Here is a 12,802-nt window from a genome sequence, read left to right on the forward strand (position 1 = left end):
AATTGAAACAAAAAAAAAGTGTTAAGAATTTTCATATATCAAAGTTAAAACTTAATCTTGAGCTTGATATGGTGAACAATTTTTGTCATAATGTGTTAGACAATCAAATGCCTGCCATGATATGGTGCTCGGTCGATTTTGGGGTCTCTTTGATTTGAGAGAATTTGGAAAATAGAATTAAGTATTTTAATTTTTTTGATAATTTCTCATGAATTTTAAATTTCAAAGAGAAATCTTGTTCATTTTTTATAACAGAGCACAAAGTGTTGGTTGTAGGCTTCAGAACAAAACTGAAGAAATATGAATTGATCCGTTATTGGATAATTTGTAAGTTTCACGACTCCACGTGAGCATAAGAGACTATGATTATGATTATGATTTACTCATTTAATATTTGAATTTAGGTTGTTAATAGCTATACCAAACTAACTTTGTTAGTGGTGTTTATTTTACTCTGCCCATAAATTTTACCTGACGACATTAATAATTAGCTTGAACATTTGCCTAATTGATTTTGGTTCTTTGTACATCTTTCACAACAACATGTATCTTTATAAACAAAATATTGCTATAAAGCATTGTCAAAAGGATATAAAACATTTAGATGTATGATAAATTGTACACAATAACTTATTTCACAATAGTTGACCCATTTATTTCACAAATATTTAAAAAAAAAAAAAGATAAATGAAAGGGAAAAAAGTTATCAAACGAGTTGTGGTACAGATTTCGCACGGTTTCTTTTGGGTAGATATTCAAACTTAATTAGACTTGATAAATTAAATGAGTCAATCTCAAACGTAGCAAGCCTAAAACCCACAAATTTTGCAAAATGACAAAACTATCTCTTAAATTTGGAAAATATGATTAAATATATTTCTCAATTATAACCATTATAGTTACATAATATGACTTGATATGTTGAGTGAATATGTGATCCTCCACACTGTTACCGTAAATCCGCAAGTGCACGGGTTTACCGTAGTAGTAATAAAGAGAGAGTATCGATCCACAGGGAGTTATTTAAATTCCAATCAAAAGTAGTAAAGGTTAGGGAGAAATCGATAATTAGGGTTTCAAGGTAATCTAAACGACGGTTGAAAACAATAGCTAAAGGCAACCTAGGGATTATTGGTTCATCCTATGGTTGACCTAACATCCTAATCCTAATCCTTGTTTATGTAAATCCTAGTTTCTAAGGACGAATCTCTCTAAAGCCTATCCCCTTCTTCGTTCGATATCCGGGGAGTGTGTCTCTCAAGGTGTTAGACCTATTCTCATGGCTAACTCCTATATTAAGATCCTTGATTGTACGAGATTCTATAAGTCCCAAGGTTCACTAGGCTATTCTCATGCTTCGCAATCCTTGTCTAAATTCACTTGTTCGGTTATTAAGACTTCTTCGTTCGATTCATCACCTTAATAACTAGGGTAACGAATTAACAAGTACTAACCCTCCGCGTTCGCATCCAAAGTTTGGTACTTGTTAATATCGTTGTGAAGAACGGTGAATTTAGATAAGAAAAGTAGGGTTACATAAACTAGGGTTTCGGATTAGGATTGTTGGATCAAGCCATAGGACTCTCCCAACAATCCCAAGGTCTAAGGGAATTACTCACTCATGGTTGGTGTTGCCATGAATGAATAAGAAGAACATAATAAGAACAATTGAATAAAAACGAGAACTTTTATTGAGAAATAGTATTCTGTCACAATACAATATTCAGAATTCAAGATGATAAAACAAGGAGAACAAGCTCTCTATTTATAGCTTACTAATGACTTAAGCCCTAAGAAATAACTGAAGGAATATTCTCTGAAGATCCATGGGCTTTATCGTCAAAGCAGGCTGCGTAGAAAACCGCTGTTCGGAGCAAAAAGCAGCTAAAAGGGATGCTGGCAATCGCGCACGGCCGTGCGCCTTGCAGGCGTGGGCCGTGCGCCCTTCACTGACTTGGGGGAGCGAATTCTGATTTCTTCAAGTGCATATTTCGGTCCCAAATCTTGGAAATCTCCTATTTTTGTGCTCCAAATCCCTTTTCTTTAGCTCCAAGCCTTGCAAATCATATATTTGATCCTGAAATATAATATTGGATTCTTTGAAGTAAAAAGCTCTTAAATATAAATAAAAACACATAGAACCTAATTAAATCTAAATAGAATTAAACTAAATAACTTAATTAAAATACGTAATAAATCTACTTATCAAACTCCCCCACACTTGAATCTTTGCTTGTCCTCAAGCAAAAGGCATAGACATAGCAGCATAGAAAACATTTAAGTATATGACAAAATTAAAACACATGTTCCCTCCAAGGCCTTGTCCTAAGCATACACTAATCACAACCTCAAGAGCCCCTTATGATTCCTATTCAACCCAACAAGAGAAACTAAGTGAGTGTGTGTGTGTGTAGTGCATCCCCTTTGCTCCTGTATAAACAGGTATTATGAGGAAACAGGTTCTAACCCCAACAGTACATCAACCGAGAAAAACCTCATTTTCATTCCATATAAGCAAGGTGGGAATTAAGTTTAAGTTGGTTCAATTTTAAATTGTGGACCATATTTTTCTTTTCTTTTGGTCTCTTTTGGGGCTACAGATGCCTAGGGGATATCACCTTTTCATAGGAAGTCGGAGAGGGACTCACTCCTTCCTCCACTACTCCGGCAATCACCCTAAGTAGTGCTGTAGTTTGTAACTTCTTTCATAAAATTTTTTTCTTTTTCTTTTCTTTCTATTTTTTTTTTCAGAAGTTTGTAGAAGCTATACAATCACTAAGGAGGTACCATCCTTCGCGTAGGAGTTGTTCGAGTACACTATCCTTCCCTCCATGCTCCGGCGGTGTTCTCAACTTAGTGAAAAAGTGAAAATCATGCTTCCCCCCATATTATTTCAACGTTAAATAAAGTTAATTAAATTTCCCCACACAAGCTTATACTACTTTTACTCTTAGAGACTTTAAAGGGTCCATGTACCATTAAACTTAGAACGTGGTCCTTAAAATATCTATTCATACACTTACTCAAAGGATGCACTGTGAATTTTCTCATTGGAGAAGTTTTGTTCACCTAGAATCAATGTGGGTCTATTGGAAAAACTTAAGGCAACAAGAAGCTATTTTCATGTACACAACAAGAACATTATTTAGCCTATATTGGAAGAGAACTTAACAAAAAGTATATGTCATATTTAACAATTAAAACAAGAAAACTATCTAGCCGCTTACATGCCTTTCGCAATAAAACAAAACAAAAGATAAAAATTCAAGGGAGTTTGAAACACTACGACTCTTACTACCTAGACACTTTATTGGCTCCCCCCCATACTTGGGAGAAGCATTGTCCTCAATGCATAAAGAAAACAAGAAATTAAAAGGAAGAAAGGAAAAGAAAAGAAGAGAAAGGAAGAGGAAAGCTCACATTTTTATTGGTTCCCCGGTGGAGGATATCGGGCGTTGAGATATTCTTGCATTGCTAGAAGAGCATTATGGGTCTCCTCACGCCTTTGGTTTGTTCTTTGCACCTCCTCTTGCATACCGGAGAACTCTTCACCAAATTGTTGTTGATTGGTGTTGATCTTTTGGAGCTCACTTTGCATCCAATTCCATTGCTCATCATCCATTTGTGTTCTGGCTTCATTAGGCAAGTCAGCACCTTTTTCACTTGCATCTTCATCATCTTCGGGTACCTGAGGATTAACAACATACAACAAATTTCCTGCCACTTTTATGTCGGTGCGGGCAGGGTTAGGCAATATAATCAATGTTTCTCCTCGGCTGCCTCGAAACTCAAAGGTCCCTATATCGGTTTCATTTCGGATAAAGTTCATTTGCACAAGATCGTGCTTGCTCAAAGTGTTGGCTCCCTCTATCATATTGAGTCCTGCATGTCTTACCCCAAACTTATTTGCTATGCATGTTATAATACCACCGGCAACAATCACACTATCACTCTTGGTGATAGAGGATAAGTGATCAAGTAAGTAGTAGCATGTGTTCACGGGGTGATTATTAAGTGTAGCCCAAAGAATGAAGAGCTCGGGTGCTCTAACTCTATGTAAGTCCGTCCTACCGAAGATAGTGCATCCCATAATTCTTTGAAAGTAACGGAGGACAGGGTTTTGGATAGCACTAGCTTTGTTGGACCTAGCAACGTAGTTATTCAAGCCTGTGATTGTGGTCCAAAAGGCTTCAGGGTCATAGTTCACGGGTTTTGAGTATTGACTATTTGAATCATGGATGAGCCCCGCATCGGCGAAACCCATGGTTTGGCAAAAGTAATCAAAAGTCATGTCATAGTCAGTACCTAAAAACCGAAACGAGACCTTATGTTGGGGGTAATCCGACTTTGTCTTATCTTTTATGAAGCAAAATGAACTTAAAAACTCATAGACAAGGTTTTCATACCCCGGGTAAGTTCTCATCAAGCCGGACCATCCTAGGTTTTCAATTAACGATTCTACTTGCTCTTTTATACCTAGGTCCAACATAGCAAAGAAACAAGGATAACGATTCGGAAATAAAGGTCGAGAGAGAAGTTTGTTATACCTTTTTCTTTGCTCGGAGTTCTTAAATTTGATGCCATGGAACCTTGGTGATGCTTCCTTCCCTTGCTTGCTTGAAGACATTTTTGACCGAGTTTTTGTGATGGGTATACGTTGGAAGTAAGGTTTTTGAGTGGTTGGTTGGATTTGGTTGGAAAATTTGTGGTTTTTGGTTTAGGTTAATGGCGTATACGAAAATTGGGGTTAATGGATTGGATGGATGGAAATTGATTTTGTTTGGGTGTTTGTTTTTGGAATTGATTTTGGATTGGTTTGGGTGAAAGTTTTGTGTGAATTGGTGGAGTTTTGATGGAGATATGTGAGGTTTAAGGTTGAGGAAAAATGGAGGTTTAGAGAGAGAAGTTGGATGAGAGAGGTTTTTGTGTGGTTTGAATGGGAAGAAGATGAAAAATTGATGTTTATGGGAGGGGAAAGTCGCGCACGGCCGTGCGCCTTGGAGGCGTGGGCCGTGCGGACCTTGCTGTTCTGGCTGGGCAATTTTTTCAAAAAAATCGCGCACGTCCACGCGCATTGAGGCGTGGGCAGTGCGCCTGTTTCTGGTCCTCTGGGTCAAAAAATTTTCAAGTTTTCTATATCATATCGGACATGTACCTACAAAACAAGTAAAAACAACACAAAACAAACGAAAACAAAGCGGTAAAAATAGGTGGGTTGCCTCCCACGAAGCGCTCTTTTCACGTCATTAGCTTGACGATAAGAGGGGACCCTCAGATAGGATCGAACACAACATTTTGTGTGGTTGATGCTAGGTAGCGTTCTCTCATCTCATACTCAGCCTTGATGGAGGAAGGAGAGATTTCCTTCAGGTGGTTTCCTAATTCAAACTCCATCCTCTCATTATTCATATGGAACACGATCCTACCATTCAACGCATCAATAAAAGCACCTGAGACCACAAGGAAAGGAAAACCAAAAAGGATTGGAAATTGGGGGTCTTCCTTCGCATTAACTACCATAAAATCAACCGGTATGATAGTGCCTCCAATTTTTACCGGAAGATTTGAAACATAGCCAGCTGGGTCAACGGTGGAATGGTCAAACAATACTAAGGTATGCTCCGCCGGTTCTAATTTTCCTACCCCAATTTTCTTAAAGAGAGATAGGGGCATTAGATTTACGCTAACCCCTAGATCACACCTAGCGTTTTTTATACTTTCCTTCCCTATGGTGCAAGGGATGGAAAAACTACCGGGATAACGGTATTCTGGGGTTGATCTCTCTAGAAAAATGTCGCCACTCTCCTTAGGTGATGCCAGCGTCTCCTTATCCTCTTTGCGTCCTTTAGACAAAATATTTTTCAAAAAATTTGCATAAAGAGGAATTCGGGACAAGGCCTCAACGAATGGGATTTTGGCACATATTTCTCTCATTATCTCAATGAACCTTTGGAGTTGTGCTTTCTTACTATGCTTGGCTAGTCCTTGTGGGGAAGGGTTCATCTTTCTACTAAACTTTAGGGTCATAGGGTTTTTGCTTTCTACCCTAGCATCGCTAACCGCTTCACTCTCAATGACCTGGATATCTAAGATGGGTCCTCCTAAAGATTTTTCTTCCACAAGGCTAACAGCATTCACGTGGCTCTTTTGATTAGTCTCAGGTTGGCCTGGGAGGGCTCTAGAGACTTGAGAGGATGAAGAGACTTGTTGGTTCAATTGGGAGATCTGAGTCTCCAACATTTTGATGTGTGTGGCAATAGAATCTACCCTATAGGAGAGTGTGGAGAGGGATTCCTTCAGAAGTTCGGTTTGTTGCTTGAACTCTTGGTTTAGTTTTTCTTGTCCTAGGACAAAATTTTCTATCATGAGTTCCAACTTAGATTTCTGGGGTGCCCTTTGGTTGGTACCGTAGCTAGGCGGTGTTGCTTGTTGCCCAAAAGAGTTTATGTTGTAAAAGTTTTGCCCTTGCCTAATACCTTGGTATTGGGCGTAGTTCATTTGCTCTTGGGTGAAAGCAACACCTCCCAGCTGGCACTCATTGCCACTATGACCAACGATTCCACATAACTCACAAGAAGGAGAAGGAGAAACATCATTAACATTCATTTTATCAAGTTGAAGGGTTAGTGACTCTACCTTAGCAGCCAAATCATCATAAGAAGAGACTTCATGCACACCTGTTTCCTTCTTTGATGATGCTCCAGCAGTGTTGACCCTTTCGTTTGTCCACTGGTAATGATTTTGGGCCATATCCTCTATCAGCGCATAGGCGTCGGCATAATTTTTATTCATGATTGCTCCACCTGCAGCTGCATCAACGGTTAGTTTGGTATTATACAAAAGACCGTTGTAAAAGGTGTGGATTATGAGCCACTGTTCTAGACCATGGTGAGGACAAACTCTCAACATCTCCTTATAGCGTTTCCAAGCTTCATATAAAGACTCTCCATCCCTTTGGTTAAACCTAGTTATTTGGTCCCTCATTCTAGCGGTTTTGGAGGGTGGAAAGAATCTAGCAAGGAAGGCTTGTCGCATTTGGTCCCATGAGGATATGGAACCCCTTTCTAGGGAGTGGAACCAAGCACTCGCTCTATCTCGAAGGGAGAAAGGGAAAAGGTGTAGCCTGACGGCTTCTTGGTTGGCTTTAATGGTTCCACTAAGCCTAAGGAAAGTAGAGATGTGTAGATTGGGATCCTCAGCGGGGGATCCCGAGAATTGGTTTTGCTGCACAAGGTTTAAAAGTACAGGCTTGATCTCAAAGTTGTTCCCTTCGACGGGTGGATAAACTATGATAGCCGTCGGCTCTTCCGTTGAAGGAGTAGCGTACTCCTTGAGGGTACGATTGTCTGCCATGGCTGCAAGCTATCAGAAAGTCAAAAAGAACAAGAAGAAATCGATTAGAGGAAATAAAGACAAGAGGAAAGTAAATACAGAAAGAAAACCTAACCGTCACCAAAGTTGATCGGAATTTGGTCAACTCCCCGGCAACGGCGCCAAAAACTTGTTACCGTAAATCCGCAAGTGCACGGGTTTACCGTAGTAGTAATAAAGAGAGAGTATCGATCCACAGGGAGTTATTTAAATTCCAATCAAAAGTAGTAAAGGTTAGGGAGAAATCGATAATTAGGGTTTCAAGGTAATCTAAACGACGGTTGAAAACAATAGCTAAAGGCAACCTAGGGATTATTGGTTCATCCTATGGTTGACCTAACATCCTAATCCTAATCCTTGTTTATGTAAATCCTAGTTTCTAAGGACGAATCTCTCTAAAGCCTATCCCCTTCTTCGTTCGATATCCGGGGAGTGTGTCTCTCAAGGTGTTAGACCTATTCTCATGGCTAACTCCTATATTAAGATCCTTGATTGTACGAGATTCTATAAGTCCCAAGGTTCACTAGGCTATTCTCATGCTTCGCAATCCTTGTCTAAATTCACTTGTTCGGTTATTAAGACTTCTTCGTTCGATTCATCACCTTAATAACTAGGGTAACGAATTAACAAGTACTAACCCTCCGCGTTCGCATCCAAAGTTTGGTACTTGTTAATATCGTTGTGAAGAACGGTGAATTTAGATAAGAAAAGTAGGGTTACATAAACTAGGGTTTCGGATTAGGATTGTTGGATCAAGCCATAGGACTCTCCCAACAATCCCAAGGTCTAAGGGAATTACTCACTCATGGTTGGTGTTGCCATGAATGAATAAGAAGAAAATAATAAGAACAATTGAATAAAAACGAGAACTTTTATTGAGAAATAGTATTCTGTCACAATACAATATTCAGAATTCAAGATGATAAAACAAGGAGAACAAGCTCTCTATTTATAGCCTACTAATGACTTAAGCCCTAAGAAATAACTGAAGGAATATTCTCTGAAGATCCATGGGCTTTATCGTCAAAGCAGGCTGCGTAGAAAACCGCTGTTCGGAGCAAAAAGCAGCTAAAAGGGATGCTGGCAATCGCGCACGGCCGTGCGCCTTGCAGGCGTGGGCCGTGCGCCCTTCACTGACTTGGGGGAGCGAATTCTGATTTCTTCAAGTGCATATTTCGGTCCCAAATCTTGGAAATCTCCTATTTTTGTGCTCCAAATCCCTTTTCTTTAGCTCCAAGCCTTGCAAATCATATATTTGATCCTGAAATATAATATTGGATTCTTTGAAGTAAAAAGCTCTTAAATATAAATAAAAACACATAGAACCTAATTAAATCTAAATAGAATTAAACTAAATAACTTAATTAAAATACGTAATAAATCTACTTATCACACACCCACTTAAACATTAGAGCAAAATCAATGTACATTTTTCTTAAATGTTTCCCTTAAGTTTTTTTTTTGACAAAAAATGTTTCCCTTAAGTTAATATTGTTCTCAATTTTCTCTTCTCTAAAACATGTTTTTACTTTCAAAAACATCTATGCACGTTTCTTTCTCACCTCATTGTTTCTTCCTCTTTAAACTCAATTTTCTTCTCATGTTAATAGTCAAAAATCACTGTAACATTTTTGTTTTTTTTTCCATGCCCTAGATTGTTTCTATCTCATATATTTTTCTTTTCTTACTTCAATATTAGAGTTTTCAACAATTGTATTATCATGTTCAACACAAATACAAAACACTTATCATGTGTTGGGTTTATAATGTTTTAATCTTGTTTTGAGTTTTTTGTCTATTTTTTTTATTATGAGCGTAAATTTTCAATATTGCACTGTCTTGAGATTCAATGCTTGTATTGCACTGTCTTGAGATTCAATGCTTGTATAGAAAGGATGTTAAGTTTTAGTCTTTTTTAAAAACACTTTGTGTGTTTTGGGTTTTCAGTTTTTTAATGTTGCAATCTTTTTTTTTGTTTTGATTTCCTTTGTCGATTTTTTTATATGATAAGTGTAAATTTTAAATATTATTGTGTTTTAAGATTCTTTGTTTGTATGAAATGGATTTGAAGTTACAATCTTAATCTTTTTTGCATGCATAAATATTTATTTTTTCTTCTTATTTTACTGTTAAAACTTTCAACATTTATATTCTCACATTTAATCAAAATGCAAAAACACTTATCCTGTTTTAAGATTTTAAGGTTTATAAAGTTTCAATCTTTTTTTTATTTTGAGTTTTTTTTGTCTATTTTAAAATATGAAAAAGATAAAAATAAGTACACATAAATTCTAAATCACGTGAGTTTTGAATATTTGACTTGTACCTTTACCAACTACCAACTACTCTGCTCTGCTGTTGTAAAAAGTAAAACAACCATTCTCAAGTAAAAACAAAAATCGAAACAAATTTCGGAAATTAGTATACAACAGGAAAAAAGAGAAAAGGAGAAGATATTAAATTAAATAAAACAACAAAACTCTAAAATAAGAGTCAAATGAAATCAACACTTATTGAACAATAATTTAAGCAATCACAACCCTCTTCATAATCAATCATAACCTTTGAACAATTGTGCTCATATAACGCTAATTTAAGCAATAATTTCATGGTCTAGCTATAACACTATCTTAAGTGATACATAATCAATCATAATATTTAAACAATATGGTGATGACTCTCGACATGCATGTAAATGTAAGTTTGAAATAAAGACAAAAACAAAATCAATTAATTGGATAATTTGGTGTACTGGTACACTCAAATTTGTGAGTGTACGATAGAATTTGCCAATTAATAATACTCTTAAGATGCAAAAATATATGTGCTTAAATTATTTTAAGGTTTATAAAGTTTCAATCTTTTTTTTTAGTTTTTTTTTTTGTCTATTTTATATATGATAAGTGTAAACTTTCAATATTGTCGTGTTTTGAGTTTTTTGTTTATAAATGATGCATGTGAAGTTCCAAAAACATTTTTAGCCAAATCAATCACAATCTTATTATTGTTTTCACAATTAAAAACTCTAAATAAAATGGTATGTTTGTGTGGAATTTGATAATATGATAATCAAATGTGCATGTTAAGTATTTTCGAAACTGGCATAACACTATAACAATCTTAATGTACTAGTTAATTGATATTAATATATTTAGGTTTTGTTTAGGAGTTTGGAGGGTTTATATGAATTATTCAAATATAATATATGTTGCTATAATATTCTTAAAATTTAAAATATAGTAATGATAAAAATTAATTTATCATTCTCTAAAAAATTAACCTATAATTTGAAAACCATTTTAATGTTCAAAACAACAAGGTATGCAAACATTCATGAATCAGTTTCATCGCAAATACCATAAGCATTTGTATTCGCCTCAAAATAATAAAAAAAAAAACCAATATTATGGTTCATATCAATTAGCATTAATGGAAAATCATAAAATCAGTCACCATGATATGATACCAACTGTTAGAAAATGAATTAGAGATCTTGATATTATGATTTTCACTATACCATGAATTTCTACAAGAGAGTAAGAAAACATACTCGAGTTAGTGAAAAGATTTTCCTTTCGTGTTCTTGATACTTTTATGCAATTGTTTACTTCTATCTGCCTTTTCTCTTCTTGTATTCACTGATGATGAATATACTTTCTATTATGTGTAATGAGCATATGAGAATTTTATGTTATGTTATGTATATGTGCTTTCCCTCATGCAGCTATCCCTTTGGTAACTACCTATCCAAACAACCACTACATTAGGCCATATTTTATTTAAAGTCAATCTATTAGTTAAATGTACCACACATATATGATTAAAACAACCATCACATTAGGCCACTATTATTATGGTCATACCAAAATTAACATGCAAACATATTTATAACCTATTAATTCATCAACCACAATTGTGGCTTATCTTATAATAAGCTTAAACACAAACATTGAAATAGAAAAAATGATAAATAAAAACATAATTGCTTAAGTGGATTTTACATGAGAGCAATTACAATCTAGTGAGGATAGAAGTGAGCTCTTTGCATTCCTCACTTATCCATTGACCCCGAGGCTCTAAATTTCTAAGACTTGACTATCACGCCTTCAAGTGGTATGGATGAAGGTTGTCGGTGTATAGTGTATGGGTTGAGATCAAGAGTTAGCAACCATACTGAAACGATGCTGAAAATGGATTAGAAATCGGAACCTTGGCTCAACAAAGAAATGATCCTCTTAGAGTTGTTATTTCTTTGTGTCCTTTGTAATCTCCATGTAAGATATCCTTATCCATTATAAATCAGCATATTTCTTACATACTCCAATTATTTGAGACTCCATAAACTTTCAACTCCAAGCCATCAACCATGTTGGACCCATTTTTGTACTTTCACACTTGACGATCTTGGTTGTACGTGAAGTTGCAACTTTCGTTTCAACACTATTACTTTGGCCTCACGTTTAGCAAAATGCAATACATGTTCATTCAACCAAACACTAACAATCAAATATTGTTCCCAATGATAAAATAATAAGAAAAGGTAAATAAATTCATAAACACCTAAATAGACATAGAAGAGGGAAAATAGGTCATGCAATCACTCAAAGAATATTTAGGGAAAAAAGTAAAGGTATTAACCAACATTTTTGTCGGTTATCAAAGAGGTATGTTGCTATCAAAGTGGATATAGAGAAAACCTATGACCGAGTAAGGTGGGCTTTCTATTAGACACTTTGCATGAGGCTGCGTTTGGTGATAAGGTGATTATATTGAGCTTTTGAAGGCTTCTATACATGGGCGGAGCCAGGTGGTGCCCAGGGTGTGCAGCTGCACACCCTCAAACGTTTGAAATTGCACTAATTTTCATATGTTGAATGCACTTTGCACACTCTCAATATTAAGTTTTGCACCACCTGTCTTTCATTTTTTGGCTGCAGGTGCGCTTCCTTTTAATGGGACATTGTCTTTTCGTTTACTTTAATTTAATTAATTAATTCATTCATTCATTATTATTAGATGATATTTACCTCTTATTTACCACATTGCCAAAGTTTTACAGTATGATTATTTTTCGCTAATATAATATACATAGAGTAATCACTTAAATTTTTCACTTAAGAGTAATATCAATCCATATACAACTAAAATTTAAGGGTAAATATGACTTTGATTCTCCAAAAATTGATAAATTTTATCTCTCATTTCAATTATGATGTAATAGCATCTTCCAATTTTTGAAATTTGTCATTTTTTATCGTTGAAAGATTATCGCAAACGAGATATTTTAGAAAGTACAAGAAAAAAATAGTACATTTCATCTATAAGTTTTTAGCTCAACTGAAAAAAATGTTGAAATTGTCATATATGTGGGAGTTTTCAATGACAATTGCCACTTCGTCTATTTATAAAAGAAATGACAAATTTCAAAAA

At 35.6% G+C, this 12,802-nt stretch overlaps 1 protein-coding gene and 1 non-coding gene across 2 annotated transcripts; one reads left to right on the forward strand and one right to left on the reverse strand.

Moving 5' to 3' along the window:
• Positions 1-5,272: 5,272 nt before the first annotated feature.
• Positions 5,273-7,354, reverse strand: LOC146940729 (uncharacterized). Its single transcript, XM_085749899.1, has 2 exons — positions 7,251-7,354; positions 5,273-7,163 (listed from the first exon to the last, which is right to left on the reverse strand). The coding sequence occupies exons 1-2, from the start codon at positions 7,352-7,354 to the stop codon at positions 5,273-5,275; spliced, it is 1,995 nt and encodes a 664-aa protein (XP_085606025.1).
• On the forward strand, positions 6,882-6,988 carry LOC146940730 (small nucleolar RNA R71). Its single transcript, XR_015033741.1, has one exon. It is a non-coding gene; the product is annotated as a small nucleolar RNA R71 (small nucleolar RNA).
• Positions 7,355-12,802: the final 5,448 nt, after the last annotated feature.

Source organism: Medicago sativa, chromosome 3 (assembly GCF_051527215.1).
Source record: "Medicago sativa cultivar Bolivia chromosome 3, Bolivia_mono, whole genome shotgun sequence".
NCBI classification, from domain to species: Eukaryota; Viridiplantae; Streptophyta; class Magnoliopsida; order Fabales; family Fabaceae; genus Medicago; species Medicago sativa.

What these genes read in the sequence shown, in the direction of transcription:
- LOC146940729 (XM_085749899.1), bottom strand. Translation starts at nt 7,354, where the DNA reads ATGGCAGACAATCGTACCCTCAAGGAGTACGCTACTCCTTCAACGGAA. An exon ending in GGGAACAACTTTGAGATCAA is followed by an intron (nt 7,164 to 7,250) that starts GCCTGTACTTTT and finishes TACTTTCCTTAG; the next exon opens with GCTTAGTGGAACCATTAAAG.